General features: G+C 39.0%; 2 protein-coding genes across 3 annotated transcripts in view; one reads left to right on the top strand and one right to left on the bottom strand.

The window, feature by feature from the left end:
• Positions 1 to 16,572, top strand: part of LOC126203065 (39S ribosomal protein L44, mitochondrial) — a 644,782-nt gene that overhangs the window by 261,541 nt on the left and 366,669 nt on the right. The window lies entirely within an intron of this gene.
• LOC126203062 (iron-sulfur clusters transporter ABCB7, mitochondrial) overlaps positions 9,031 to 16,572 on the bottom strand; it is a 77,341-nt gene continuing 69,799 nt past the window's right edge. For both annotated transcript variants that reach the window (XM_049937299.1, XM_049937300.1), the window contains exons 13-14: positions 13,041 to 13,246; positions 9,031 to 12,294 (exon numbers count right to left, since the gene is read on the bottom strand). In XM_049937299.1, coding sequence (XP_049793256.1) covers positions 12,258 to 12,294; positions 13,041 to 13,246 — 243 coding nt within the window. In that variant the 3' untranslated portion in view covers positions 9,031 to 12,257. The remainder of the gene's footprint in view (positions 12,295 to 13,040; positions 13,247 to 16,572) is intronic.

The following is a 16,572-nucleotide window of genomic DNA, read 5'->3' as shown; positions in this document are numbered from 1 at the left end:
AAGACCTAGCCTAGCTCACCTTCTCAATTTCACACAGCCTTCAAAACTGTCCCCCCTCCCCCCAAACATTTCAAGAAATCCAGACCAAAATAAATCCAAAACACTGTTATCCTTTCCAGAAAAGCTCTCAATCTCATAAAGGCCTCACATTTAGCCCTACACCCAGGTGAACCATTTTGGACCTAATGAAGATGTACTTTCCTTCTTCTGATCTGCACAATGGGAACACTTCTTTATTAACAACTCCTCCAACCAATGCAAATCTAATCCCAACATTGAACACTACCTCTCCCAGTTCATACCACTGTCCAACAGTGATCCTCCCCCTCTCCCAACTAATCACCCACTGCTCACATTCTGAGGATTTCTTACATCCAACATGGCCTCACTATCCTTCCACATATCCGTTCCTACAAACGACTTCTCAGAGCAAAAGAAAGGGCCGCCATCCACAACTTCAAAAACAGATCTTGAACTAATCATTCTTCCTGCAGACAAAGGTGCCATGTCTTGGTGAATCGCAGTGATTACCTGACAGCAGTCTTCTACCAATTGTCCCACTCCGCCACCTAAGAGCTCTGCCATCATGATCCCAACACAAATGTCCTCACACGTGTCCAATGTGACATCCAAACTCTACCAAAATCTTTACACCCATTCCTGAACATCTCCCCGGGAGTCCCTCTTCTTCCCCACACCAACAACACCCCGTACACGCACCTTCTACATGCTCCCCAAAGTCAACAATCCTGGATACCCAATTGCCACTAATTTTTGTGCTCCTACCAAAAGGATTTTTGCTCAGTTAACCAACACCTTCAACCAATTGCCCAAAACCTAGCCTCTAACATCACAAGTACTAACCACTTCCTTCACTGACTCTACACTGTCCCCATCCCCTAGCCTCTTGGATCACTACTTATTGCTCTTGATGCCACCTGCCTGCACGCCGCCGACACTCCCATGCCCATGGCCTTGGTGCTATCTCACATTACCTCTCCCAATGTTGTTCAGACTCCAAAACCACTTCCTCATTTCTAATGCACCTTATCAACTAGGTCCTAACACAATTACTTCTCATTTGAAGGGGAGATATATTAACAAATAGGCAGCACATCTGTGCGTACCCGCGTGGCACTCTCCTATGCTATACTTTTATGGACCATGTGATAGCTTCTTAGCCTCTCAAAGTCCTAAAACCAGTGTCTGGTTCAGGTTGTGGTGTTTCAAAAGTCGTATCAGGAAACATCGCGTTTCTTTACCGCTTGAACGACGCCAGGTAAGAAATGTTAATATATATATTTATTTTAGTATATTAAGTGGAGACTTGTTATTTAAAAAGATTTTGTTTCTTTTCTTTCATGTCGAGCGTGGCAGCAAGATGGTCCAGTGGGGACTCCAGTCGCAGCAGACGACGAGAGCTAACCACCATTGCATCGTAGTCGATGGCCGGAAGAACCATTGAAACATCATGCTGACCATTATTAAAATATGATTTTTATATATTGTGTCTGTATATGTGTGGATGGATATGTGTGTGTGTGTGTGTGCGCGCGCGAGTGTATAACTGTCCTTTTTTCCCCCTAAGGTAAGTCTTTCCACTCCCGGGATTGGAATGACTCCTTACCCTCTCCCTTAAAACCCACATCCTTTCATCTTTCCCTCTCCTTCCCTCTTTCCTGATGAGGCAACAGTTTGTTGCGAAAGCTTGAATTTTGTGTGTGTGTTTGTGTGTCTATCGACCTGCCAGCGCTTTCGTTCGGTAAGTCACATCATCTTTGTTTTTAGATATATTTTTCCCACGTGGAATTTTTCCCTCTATTATAACATGTATTTTGTGTTTGTGTCCGTGTTGGAATGATACACTACTGGATATGAACTCAAGTAGCCTGAACAATGAACTTTATTAAGTCAAACATAACAACAGTCTCTTTGTCATAACTTGATGCACAATGAACAAACATAGTTGTAGCCTCCAGGTGCATAGCCTGGCACAGGCTTAAGAGTCCATCACAGTGCACTGGAATGTACTTGGCATGATTGTAGATGACCACAATCAGTGGTACGTGGATGGTAGGCACATGACCACGTAAAGACTTCCAATGAGAAGCTGCTACGCTCAGCAAACTGAACTCAGTACTGAGACAATGAACAGTTGGCACTTGACCACTGAGTAACTCCCAAAGCGCAACTGGCATAGACTGGCTGAGAGATAGCCTATATAGCATGATCGCAGAAGGATACAAGGACCAACACTTGGAGTCTTGTGACTGGCAACAATAATGTAGTTGCACACTGACAGTGCCCCGTGTGGTGAGGCTCGCACCCCCAGGAAGCTGCTGGAGACCGAAAAGAAAATAATCTCACACATTTATCTGTACATCAGTTTGTTTTTCTGTAATCACCAACTTTGTGTAGCGAGCAGATGAGAAAGGCAGCCACTAACATTACATTGTTGTATGAAGGGTAGTTGAATTGTAGGTGTTAGCCTTAACAATATTATAATGACAGTTCACTATGTTTGTTAATGATAAAAGTATTGTGATAAACAACTAACATTCAACTGATCTCAAGACTACTGCCAACAAACTCCTCTTGGAAATCTTAGCTTGGGTCATAGCAAATTCAGCAAAACTGAGGAAAACTAATTATATAAAATTCCACAGGTGATATCTACTGTACACAACGGTCAGTAAATGCAAAGATTATACTGTTCCAGATCCTTAGGCCATCACAAAGATGGCAGGTTTACCTGTGGACAGTGTGACCTGCAGACCATAAAAATGTTGGAACTTATTCTGCGTTCTCCATAAAAAGGTTGCCCTCAGCCACTTTTGCCATTAGGACAACATTTCATGTTGGAGACATCAGTGTCATAAAGTCTACTTACTTTGGGTACTTACTCTATTATATGCTATGGAATTATCTTCAGGAGAAATTCATCCACATCAAAGAAAATTCTCTTTCTACAGTTATCTGAATTACATCACGATTTCCCTCAGCCGTTTCTTGTTACAATCTTTTTAAGCAACCTAGGATGCTTACCACCACTTCTCAATATTATCCACTATGAGCCATATGGTTGACAACCCTGTGCATCATGAAACCAATGATATGTACCACAATCATAATATGAGAAAGAAAGCTGACCTACACCGTGAATTCAAAAATCTTGAAGAGGTATAGAAAAGTGAAAATATTCCAGTGTTAAAATACTTAATTCACTGCCAAATATCAGCAAAGGTCTAAGAAATAATAGTGCATTAATTAAAAATAAATATGTGTATACTTGACCAAACTTTTTATTCGTTGTATGACCATTTAACAGAGACATATAGCCTGTTTCTATACAAATTATTTGATTTTTTAAATGTATTGTCATAAAACAGTTGCTATCCGCATCCTCAGCTGAGGACGATACGGCGGTCGGATGGTCCCGATGGGCCACTTGTGGCCTGAAGACGGAGTGCAAACAATCCATGTACTATGCCTATTTGATATCTGTTGTTTTATGTTTCTGTAAATTAGCAGCACTTTTCCTTATATCTTCTGCTAAATGTTCAGTGTAATTTATATTTTTGACTCATTCCACATCCTAGTGTCTCACAAGTGCAAAAAGATTAATGTAATTTTTTTCCAATTAATTATCTAAGGTACTACATGATATAATTGGATGACAGTATTAATCTTGTGCCGGCCGAAGTGGCCGTGCGGTTCTAGGCGCTGCAGTCTGGAACCGCGAGGCCACTACGGTCGCAGGTTCGAATCCTGCCTCGGGCATGGATGTGTGTGATGTCGTTAGGTTAGTTAGGTTTAACTAGTTCTAAGTTCTAGGGGACTAATGACCTCAGAAGTTGAGTCCCATAGTGCTCAGAGCCATTTGAACCATTTATTAATCTTGTGATGAAAAACAGGTAGTCAGAGGTCTGGGGCTCAATTCCTGTCTCTCAGCATTTCTTTCACCTCTGGCAATGACTTGTTAAAGTGAGAAATGTCATGTTGCCCCACGGTTGAGGGTCCACGTAAAGCTGTAGGACCCTCTATAGCTGGCAGCATAAGTCATTTCAACTACCAGATGGAGACAAGTGCATATTATCCTTAATACAACCATGCCTGGAAAAGCATTGTGGGGTTCAAACCAATCTTCAGTTAGAGGGCAGGTTTACTATAGGACACATGTATTTTTTTCTGACAGCTATTGCCTAGAAATGTAACCATCACTGGTGATTTTTATGCTAATTACTCGAGACCATGAACCCACAGTTACTGATAAGTAACTGAGAAACCTGAATCAAATATATTTGTCCTATGCAGCAATACTACAACATCCCATTTTACTAACATAACAGACCAAATTATCTAGAAGCTTAGCTTGAAATTTCTTCCGATGCCTTCATTCTGCTCAATCTTGCACGTACCAAACCCATCCTCCTCCTCAATTTTTTATCTGCATTTGCAAGGAAATTTGTTTAATAGTAAAAATTTTTCAGACTCTGGTCAATGATTCCTCAATGAAAAACTGGGAGTGGAGTAAGGAAGTTACTCCTGTACTAGGAGATGGTGCAAGTATGAAATGTAGGATGACATACATGTTTATTCATTTATGAAACTATCTTGTTCACTAGGGACTACCTCCTGAAAACAGGCAAACTGCTACAGAACAAAAATGTACACAACTATAGTACCAGAGGGAAATCAAATATACATAAAAAATATCACAGAAAACCACCTATAAGAGGAGCATAATCAACATTGGTGTAATACTGCACAATAAGATACCAGAGGAAATAAAAAATGCTACCCATCCAATATTTAAAGCTAAACTAAAGGCATTTCTAATAAAGCACTGTTTCTATTCTGTCAGGGACTTTCTGAATATGTAACCAAATTAATTGTAATAGGTGCCTATTTTTAATTTGTCTACTATTTTGCTAATACTATGTATTATTGTAAATTATCTTTGACCTATCCAGTATCAATTGTACAATTTGTGCTGTATGACAAAACTGGATCAATAAAAAATCAAATCAAATCAATATAATGAAAAGGATAGTAGCCACTCACCATATAATGGAGACACTGGTGTGTGTGTGTGTGTGTGTGTGTGTGTGTGTGTGTGTTTTGCCTATTTTTTGACAAAGGTCTTGTTGGCAGAAAGCTAACCTCCCAACAGTCTTTTTGTTTTGCCTTTCCGCAACTCAGCATCTCCACTATATGGTGAGTAGCTACTACACTTTTCATTATATTATCACAATCCATTCTGGATTTTCCATTGTTTGTAGGATGGCATGCTATGGACAAACTCCTAGTCTCCTTACATTTTAAATGTAAATGAAATTAAAAAGTATGTCACAGTGAGCTAACGTGAAATTGTAAACCAAATTAAAACTTAAGGGTACTTTTATCTTGTAGGTAAGAATAACTGTTACTTCTCTTTTGTAATGAATTTTTAGGTACCCTCAATGGTCTGTAAAAAATAACTGTTTGCTTAAATGGAAATTTTTTTTATGTTCACTGAATCTTCCATCGCATCTTTGTAGAACAACATTATAATAAACGAAAGCATAGGTTTGCTTTTGTTCTGCAGTATTCATTTTATTGTGTTTTCGGTATACAAGGCTGTCTTCAGACATTTACTGACTATTGTTGCCAAAGAAGTTACAATGTTTGTAAATGACAGGAAAAGAAAGTTACACATCTAGACTGAAGCCGAAATGTACAGTAAATAACAATTTTGACAGTGTAGTGGTAATGCAATGTAAAAAGTAAATAGTTGAACAGTAAAAATAAATATACAGGGAGGAAACAGGAAAAAACTTTAACATAAAAATGCAAGCCTATGTGACAGTTTTTATTAATAAACAAAATCAATGAAATAAAATAAAATTAATACTTGACAATGCTACTTCAGGAAGTATAAGACATGGAAAAAATTATCAGTGTAACTATAGGATATATGAAGAACTTAAGCACTATCAGTAAGATAAACAGAAATGGAAGAGTGTGAGGGAACATACAGTAAATGCTATCATTGAGAGTGTGGTGGTACTGCATTTTAAAAAGTAAAAAGTTGAACAATATACAAATATAAAACGAGCAAACAGGAAACACATTAACAAAACTGTGCCTATGCAACAGTTTGCATCAAATAAATGAACAAAGTAAAATAAAAACAGTACTTGATGAGACAAGTTCAGGATTCCACAGACAATTTCAAGAAAACAAAATAACTCAATGAACACAGGGAAATGCGAGAATACAAAGATACAGACAGTGTGGGAAGTAATGAAAAAGAGAATTATGTAGAATTTAGGAGAGGGGAAGTATTAAGCTGTGTCTGGTCATTTAAGATTAGATCTGGACTGTGAGCTAGAAGTTTGTTTGCTAAGTGAGGGACATGGGACTCTGGCTGATAGTTGTGTCCCTCACTCAGTACATGCTCAGAAAATGTGGAGTCAGAATTCTGCAACCTCCAGCTACATTCATGTTTGTTTGTTGCGAAAGCTTGAATTTTGTTTGTATGTTTGTGTTTCTTTGTGTGTCTATCGACGTGCCAGCGCTTTCGTTTGGTAAGTCACATCATCTTTGTTTTTAGATATATTTTTCCCACGTGGAATGTTTCCCTCTATATATATATATATATATATATATATATATATATATATATATATATATATATATATATATATATAGGATGTCAACTGGTTATCAAATGTTAAATAAACTTCGAGTTGGAAGTTGGAACAGTCAGTTGACTCTGTTGTTACGACATGCATCGTAAATATTACTTATGTGTGAGATTTGCAAGCTTTATTAAAATTCAGACTTCTTGAAGAAGTTCTGGCAAGGTTTTGTCGAGTGTGGATGATCTTCAATGTTTGAAGTTTTATTGGTGAGAGGTCGACACGTATTGATATTTTGAAAATAATCGATACTGTGAAGTGTGTTAGGATTCTGTTTTGAAACTTTATCGGCGATTGTGGTCGGGAGGATCGGTTTTGAAGTGGAATATTTCGTTGAATGAGAATAGGATTGATTCTTTAATGACATTAATTAATTATTTAAGGAAAAATCAGGAGAAATTCAGTTTATTCTGGCAGAGATATCAAGGAGTGTCAGACCGCACAACGAATATATAGAAACTGTGACTTTGTTGAACTGAACTGTCAAAAAAAATTTTTTTTTTTTTTTTTTGCGATAAAACTTGTCTACAACAGGGACTGGTAACTTTTGCTGCATCTACCCTTATCTTCTAGGTTGAATCTGCTACAGCTTAATGTTTTTCTTTATGGATTTTTCAAGTAACTGGGAAAAGAACTTATAATTTGATCTGCGGTGGACCGTCGATATTGGGTTCATGGTTAGGCTGTTGGTGTGCAGATTGCCTTTCTTTCCCCTGCTGCAGACATCATTGCTGAGTTGCTGCGACAGGATCGGCGGTTCAGCCCAAGGGTCATTGATAATATCTTCATTATCTGGACTCAGGGCCAAGACACCCTATTCCCATTCCTCCACAACCTCAACACATGCTCTCCCATCCGCTTCATCTTGCCCTCCTCAGCCCTGCATGCCATTGCTGGGATGTTTCCCTCCACCTCTCTCATGCCGCCATCAACACTCGTGGCCATGTTATATTAACTAGTCACCAACACTATCTGCATTTCAACAGCTGTTGCTCCTTCCACACACAAAAAACTCTTGCCCAGTATGCATGAAGTCTTATGAGGTTCTTCAGAGACAGTCACTACCTGTCCTCCCTTCCCCCCCCCCCCCCCCCCAAAACCTAGACCAAAAACTGATTTTCCATGCCATATCCTCTCACAGCACTAACCCTCTTACAACCCCCAAGAATCATCTAAAATGGAGCCTTGTCACCCAATATCACCGTCGACTGGAACAACTGAACCAAAGCTTCCCACCTCTCCCAAAATTTTATTCTGTCACCTACACAACATCTTGGTGCATACTTACCCACTCCCACTCCCTACTCTTTGGCACAGGGATCATATCCCTATGGAAGACCCAGGTACAAAACCTGTGCAACCTACCCACCCAGTACAAAGCAGCCATGTCACATTAATGCTGCTGATTAATGCACAGCTTTTTATGTCAGTATGACATCCAACCAACTGTCTCCGGAATTAATTGCCACCGTTAAACTGTGTTCAAGAACAGAGCTGAACACCCAGTGGCAGAACATGCAGCTGAGCACAACATGCTCCAGCTTAATGGCTGCTTCACAACCAGGCCAGCTGAATTCTTCCCTCCACCATCAGCTTTTCTGTATCATGCAGATAGAGTTATCCTTGTAATGTATCCTTCACTCCCATAACCTTCCTGGCCTTAAACATCAGCCCACTACCCCACACCCTCCACCCAACCCATCTCTATGTTACCTTAATCATGTGCCACACCCCAGCAGTTCTCGTACCTGTGTTTCACAGGGTGTATATGCCCTGAGACAACTGGGAAATCCGGTAAACACCCAGCAATCTTTTCATTGTGTTAGTTTTCAGTGAAATTTTTGTAAATTTGACTGGTAAGAACGAATATTCTAACAAAGAATTTTACTTTAGCCTGCTACTGCAGAAATAAAACATAAACAAGAGAATAACACCAAAATAAAACTTAAGTTGCAATTTACAGTGACAAAACACAGTGAACACACAAGCTTTGCAGACAGCAAAATGTGTCAAAGGCTTTAGGATGAACAATTTGAAATACTTCATAACAAAAAATTGCCTTCAATGTGCTTTTCTCAAGGGTATAATTTCGATGAGCATGACATCACAACTGTTGACATTTCTAACAGATCATGGAAAATATTGCGAGTGGTGGTTTTGCATTACTTTCAAAGTAAATTTCCTTTTACGTAAGATGAGTTATGTTGTGTGTGATGAGTCTCTCAAATGATGGAGCATTAGACTCTCATTGAAAACTTAACACTGACGACCAGGCACTTAGAAAAATTTCAGGCACATTTGTGTTTAATATGTCTTAAAGGATAACACACACTAATAAAGACCAAGGTTAGTTTGTAATATTTATTTTAGTTGTTTCATAGATTACAATGTACACAATAACAATGGCAAAAAGTATAATTATCTTCCAAAAGAAAGTGCAAAGTGAGTTTTTGAGAAATTTCACAAGTAATTGGCTTTTCTGTGGAAAATTAAGTGCTTGACAGAACAAGTATTCAGCCAGGTAACTTACAAAATGTTCGGTGCTCAGCAATGAAATTCATAATCGTGGTCATCAGAACTATTCAGCTGCTGCAATTTAAGTTATGCTCTTAGGTGATGCCTAACCACACTTATTGGCAGAAAACAGCAAAAACATTTTGATGATCAGTTTTATATGTGAAAGCTTAACTTTCCTCGTAGCTATATGCACGCATATTAATTTAAACCATTAACTTTTCTTATTTGTGTTTTCACGCTACTTAACAATGATGCTATAGGCTGACTACATTACATGTCATATGCTCTGAGTATCTGCTGTCATTGGCTGGTGAGATCACGTGACATGAGCTATAATTGACTGACAAAAGCACGTCACAATCTAGATTCCAGTGCTTCTGAAGCTACCATGCTGTACTTTATGGAATGTGTGTTTATACTTTTGTAATTCGAAAATATGCAGTGTAGATGTTGCCGCTCACCAAAGATCTTTATGGGACTTATTGCCTTTCGCCTGGGTTTCATTTCCGAAAGTGCTGGGAAGTTCTTGTCACTTAACACAGAAAAAAGATGTACTTTGACCTGGGAAAAACTGAGTTTTCATCCAGAAAAAAGTGTATTTTCACCCAACAAAAAGTGTATTTTTAACTGGGAAATCTGTGAAAAATCCATTCCGACCTCCCTCCCTCGCTGGCCTGTAGCCAGCAAATTGCTACCCACCCTCAACCCCTCTTCATACTCACTGTTCTCCTCTATGCACACTACCGTAGCCCAGCTGCGCGCTCTCTATTCATGAGCAGTCTAGCGAGCTTTCTTTCTCTTTTGGTCCGCCTGTTGTTGAAAACATGTCTGCTATTTGGCATGTAGCCTCCTTTAGGTGTCAAATATGTACATTCTGCCATATCCATTTGTTTCTCATTAGGCATAATTATGTCTTTTTAATCTCTCTCCCCTAATAATTCTCAATATGCATCTCTCACTCACTCTGTGTATGAATAGTTCTCACATTGAAAAGTGTTTTTTCTCTCTCTCTCTCTCTGCACCCAAGTCTCAAAAATGGTACCACACACTGATTGTATAATTTCAGAGACTTGTTGAGAACTGTTCAATGTACCAAAATCACTAAAGACCATTTTTACTCTTCTGTCCATCTGGCCACATCTTCAGCTAAGGTAACTTCAACTCGGTTTTTGATTTCATCATTAATGCACGCTATTTTCCTTTTGCTGTGTTAATTATACATCACAAGGGCTGACTTTTAAGATTCCACAAAAACAATAGAAGAATTTTGTTTACTCACATCATTTTGTTTCTCAAATTATTTGTCTTTAAAATACACATAATTTTAATTTTGCAAGCTTCTGAACCAGTTTTGACAATATTGTATTGGAAGTATTCAACAGGTTCTGGTGGTGAATAATATTGTTGGCCACGCAGCTTTTATGTGAAACGAAAGGAGACACAATACATCAGATAAATATGAGCAATGACAAAATAAATTCAGTGTTTAGCTGACAAATAATAAATTGATGTGCTGAGTGACCACTGGCCATGTCACAATGAAAAACAGTTCATGAAAAATCGAATGTACTACTGTCATTGTGGTATTTCGTGTGCTGAAGCTCTTCAGTTGTATTACCTACAGCATCATCTCACCAGCCCCCTCCTTTTTTGTCAATCTTTGTGAAATTTGATACTGACAGAAGCACAACCATGACAAAATTTTGCAAACCAAATGTACAGTGTTTTCTGAAGATGATAGATTGCCAAAAGTTAATGTGATTCAAGGCATTGCTGCCAAGATAGGCCTTTTAGAAATCCTAAAATTCATCCAACATAAACCTTGGCAAGACATTTCAGTTTTTTCACAACACTGTTTCTTTAAACACTTACCGTAAACCAATGTGTGTGCGCCAGTTTCTGAGTTACCACAACTTTTAAAAACTTAAAAGCTGACCCCTCATGTTTTAGCAGTACTGATATCTATTTTCATCCCTACTCTCAAATTTGCTCCATTATATTATTCCATTCATGTTTATCTGGACTAAAGGTAAATGCTATTGGCAATATGTAAGTGGTTCAGAAATGTTTTATAAACATGTATTCCTTTGCCAGTTTGAAATTCTGAAAACTGCTGAGAAAAGTCTTGGCAATATGGAACTTGCTGCATAGATGTATATATTATTAAGTATACAAACATATGTGTAATAGAATGTTATTAGCACAGTTTCCGATGAAATGGAGTGAAATGCCTTCTCAAAATCTATGAATTCATACTCACTGCTCCATTCTATAATTTTTTTCATAACTTGCAATATATCCATTGTGATAAATCTACTGTGCTCCTTTGGTTGGTTAAAATCCAGTGTTTTTCTATGCAGTTGGAGTTGACTTTATTGATGATCCTGTACATTACGGAAATAAGCTGATAGACCTATCTACTATTTTATCTTGCCTTTCTTGTGGTTTCAGTTCGGTATAATTCTTCCACAGACATTCTGTAAATAATGTTGCGAATTCTTTTCATATTACTCCAGGCAGAAGACTTATCATATACAAAGGATGGTGTAGCGAGTGTTAATAATGACTACAAACAATAATGAACTTTGGTATGAAAGTATCATACATAAGCAGTTACTGACCTACAAGACAGAAATCAATTCATGACCAGCTGAAACACTTAAGTCTCAAGCTTTTGAACTTAAATTTCTAATTCCCAGTTTCTCATGTATAGAACATCAGCTACAGCTAGAAGGTATCTCCACTTTCACTGCACTCTTCACATTTTCCTCTGCTGAAGACTGGTTAATGACTTAATACTTTAACAATTTCATGTACTTTTATATTTCTGTCATTCACATCACAAAATTAACCATATCTGACAACACAATAATTTATATAAGAAATAGTTACAAAATAGAACATTGCTCAGATACAGCTAGAAGGTATCTCCGCAGACCACCACTGTGTCACTAAATTTTAATTGATCAAAAATTTATACTCATTTCATACAGACTTGATTCACACACACACCTGTAAATTGCATTAGGTTGGCACATTAGTTTCAAAACTTCACTTCTAGTTCTTGGATGCTATTTTTGCCCGTAACTCCGTCCTGCAAAAGAAAAGAATGTTCATTATATTTCTCTTTCAAACGGAGGATAACGAAGTAAACTAAGGGAAGGAAAAGTGCTACCTTGGAAGCAACACAACATATTATACACAAAGCAAAGAGGACATCAAAAGCCTACTAGCACAGCCACAGAGGACAAAGTCTATTAATATCACACATCGGCCTCAATTTGAGGAAGAACTTTCGAAGAATGTACACTTGGGGCACAGCATTGTATGGAAGTGAATTATGGACTGCTGGTTTTTGGAAGAGAAGAGGATCAAAGCGTTTGAAATGTGGTTCTACATAAGACCGTTGAAAATTGGATGGACTAATAAGAAAAAAACACTAACAAGAAAAAGGGACAGAATGAGGACATGTGTTAAGATATCAAGGATTAACTTCGATGGTACTTGAGGGCAATGTAGAGGGTGAAAATTGTAAGGCAAAACAGATATTAGAACATATCCAACATATAGTTGAGAACATTACATGCAAGTGCTAATTTGAGATGATGAGATTGACACAGAAGAGGACTTTGTAGCAGTCACATCAGTCCAGTCACAAGATTGTAGGAAAAGAAAAGTAATTCATAACTGGCTGGTTTTCTGTCTTGTAGTGTTATGTTGTAAATAAGCTGACTTAAATTTGTAGAATGTATCTGAAATCTAAGATTACTATCGGCAAAAGCTTTCAGGTAGCACTGTAGTGGAAACCTGACAAGCGAAGTATTGTTTTGGATTGCATACCCCAGTCCATTGTCTTGTTGCACAGCCCACATGCGAGCATAATGTGAATCTGCCCTCGACAGAAGCTGGGTGTGTGTGCCACGTTCCACAACACGGCCTCCACTTAAAACGAGGATTTCATCTGCGTCCATGACTGTAGAGAGTCTGTGTGCAATGCAGATTGAGGTGCGACCACTGGTAGCACGTTTTAAGGCATCGAGGATGTTCTGAAACATATTGGCAATTATATTATTATGCTACAGACATGTTATCAATGTTATTGGAGAAATCATAATATTATAACTGATGGGTAATATGAAATATAAAAATAATATATTTACACAATATCTACAACAGGCCTCAATCTCTCTCTCTCTCTCTCTCTCTCTCTCTCTCTCTCTCTCTCTCTCTCTCTCTCTCTCTCTCTTTACACAAACTTTGTACCACCTTACTTTATTGCCATGGTACATGTAACCACATAATTTATATTCAAAGTCTTGTTTCCTTTTTGGCTGGTTTGGGAAGGAGTGGGATTAGACAATGAATACAATAGTTTAAAACGACTAAACATCTTGGTTATCAGTCCCTCACTGCACTGGAATTTCACGTAAAGTGGAGTGCTACGAGAAAAGGAGAACTAACAGCTCCTTGGTTTGCATACATGTTGTCATGGTTGAAAACCTACATAACAGTAGATTTAAGTCACATGGTTAGAAGAAATATAAAATCTGAGCAGCTAAAAATGATACTGGTCATTAGAGGAGACCCCAAGAAAGATCAAAACAGGGCGGGGAAAATAAGCTAATTAGCTCTCTAATCTTCAAACAGTTAGATAAATAAAATATGTATAGAAAAAATTTTAAATGCATGACAATGCAGGGGGTTGGGGGGGGGGGAGAGCAGTTTGAGGTCAGTGAGAGTTGCTCCCCACATTTGTCCTCTCCACTGACTGTTGAAATAAATTAAATTTTACTCCTCTTTCCTTCAGGAAGTGCACGACTTTGCGAGATGCTATCCCATTGTCTGCAAGTATCTGTGTTAGGGAGGTGACATGTCGATAACTCTTCTCAGGTCATTCAGTAGGGCACAAACTGCAAGGAGATGAGCTAATATGAGCAGACTACCACAGTTACATTGAGGGGAGTCCTCTTGATCCAAATGAAACTTGTGGATAAATCTGGAGTGGCTGATAAGCAATCGACTTAGTATGATGGCATCTTTCTGAGAGGTGCGGAGAAAAGTATGCCACACCTAACAGTCCCTCGTGATTGGTCTCTGATGTAGCAGTTGCAATCAGGTCTTTTCCCAGTACTCTGAGTCCAAGTTTATCTCCTGCAGCTGCTAATTTGGCGGTGAGTTCATTTCCTGGAATACCAGGTGGTTAGTGTCCACATGAATGTTACTATGACATTCCTGTGCTGTGAAGGTTAACTAATAAGTCTGATGTCAGCAACCAAAACATTTGTGGGGTACCACCGAGATTTGCCCTGTAAGCAGCTCACGGACACACCACAAACCAGGAAGATCTTTGTGAAAAGAGTTTTCATCTACTGCAAACCCCATGACATGGTGACCCAACACCGTGCTCAGCAGAGAATACTTCTCATGCCCCTTACATTGATGAAACTATAACCAACCCTGTTACTGACTTATCTGTCCGTTTAGAAACCTGTCTAATTTGGGCAGTCACGGAAAACCAAAAAGAACAGACATTTGAGAACTTGTGGTACCAGCATTTTTCTTAGTGCCACAAAAGTAATCCGTCTGAATCACTGGACTGTGTACATGTCCCAGGGTGGTGCTGAGACAGAACTCTTGCAACATAGACAAGCTGAGGCAACTGGAGGTCCCTGAAAGACCCTCCAACTGTTCTCCAGCTGGTCCACCCATTTCTGGCTGATTTGTAAACAGTGTGAATGGTTGGTTATGAAACAGGGTCATATAACACAATGGGTAGGCATCTGACAGATTGTCACCATCTAGTTTGCCAAGTGTTGCTGGCATCTGACCCTCAGTGGTGGGATACCCACTAGAGGACTTGTACAGAAAGCTCTAGTTGCCAACTGCACAACACTGTTGTGGACAGGGTCTTCCATGCTCAGTACTGATAGAGCTATGTAGAGTCGCATAAAAACCGTGCTGTCTGCACCCCAGGAGAGCTGCTAAGACATCTGACAATGTTAAGTTTCCTCGTACAATTTGTCTTGAGCTGGCATATACGTGGTGAGTACTTTAACTTCTTTTCAAATAAGGCCTAAAAATCTGATAGTTTCAGAGCTTCTAGTAACTGGTTGCCAAGTTTTAAGTTCTGGATGTGGGTGCACAGTTCTGAATCTACAGAAGTTCAAGGCATGAGATTTCATGAGAGGAAACTGATATCCATAATTCAAGGCCAGGTATATACTTTCTGTATGGCCTCCTGCAGATGATCTGTGATGTACAACGATGTAGAGCTGTAATACAGGCAAAGATTGTCCACATACAGTGACAGTAAGACAATGGGTCCCACTGCAGTCACAATACCACTGATGGTGATGGTGACGAGGATTACGCTCAAAACTTGTCCTGAATGATCCCAGTTTCCTATATGCATTGGCTGCTGAGGGTACAACCTATACAGAACTGAAAGAGTCTGAAGGAAAGGAAATTTTGGATAAAAAAAGGTAAGCAACCCCAGAAGCCCTACGCATGCAGAGCAGACAGGACATGGAGGCACCAGGTGATGCCATAGACCTTTTGCAGATCAAAAAACACAGTGATCAAGTGTTGGCGATGCACATAAGCATTGCATGCTGCAGATTTCAGAGGAATCAGTTGATCTGTAGTGGACATAAATACCTGAAAGCCACTTTGAGACTGATAATGTCCACTAGCTTCCAGGCACCAACACAGTAGTCTGTTGACCAATCTTTCAAATAATTTACACCAATTAGACAAATTTTGAGTGTCTTTTCCTGGTTTCAGAATAGAAATAATAACATACACCATTGGAAGAGAAACTCTCCTCCTTGCAAATACAATTGAAAAACTTGGACATGTTTTATGCTATCGTTGCTAAGGTATTTAAGAATCTGAGTATGGATTTTTTTTTTTTTTTTTTTTTGGGTCCTGGGACTGTGTTGCCACATTCTGCTAAGGGGCTGTCGAACTCCCATTCACTAAACAATATTGTATGATTCAAGGCCTTGTGCACAAGACAAGTAGTTCCAACTCTGCAAGGCATTTACTGGTCAGGAAATTAGTATGGTAGTTACTGCATGCAAACACTTTCGCAAAATGTGATGCAAAACATTCAGTAGTGACTGCGGGATCCTTACAGATCTCACCGTTGAGGGGGATGCCAGTAACCACAGTGTAGTGATGCCAGTAGACAGTGGGTAGCAGAGTTCAGTCAAAGCTTGAGCCGACAGGATATGGCCTCTCATAGATGATACATACTGTTACCAACACTGCCTTACTGGCTTTCCAAAGTGACCAACATGGTGCACATTTCATTGCTTGGTGGTTTGAGAGAGTAATAAGAAAGTGGTCGCTATCACAGAGGTCACAATGG

This window comes from Schistocerca nitens, chromosome 9 (genome assembly GCF_023898315.1).
Source record: "Schistocerca nitens isolate TAMUIC-IGC-003100 chromosome 9, iqSchNite1.1, whole genome shotgun sequence".
In the NCBI taxonomy this organism is placed as follows: Eukaryota; Metazoa; Arthropoda; class Insecta; order Orthoptera; family Acrididae; genus Schistocerca; species Schistocerca nitens.
The sequence above is the reverse complement of the archived record's forward strand: the minus strand, read 5'-3'. Positions and strand labels throughout refer to the sequence as shown.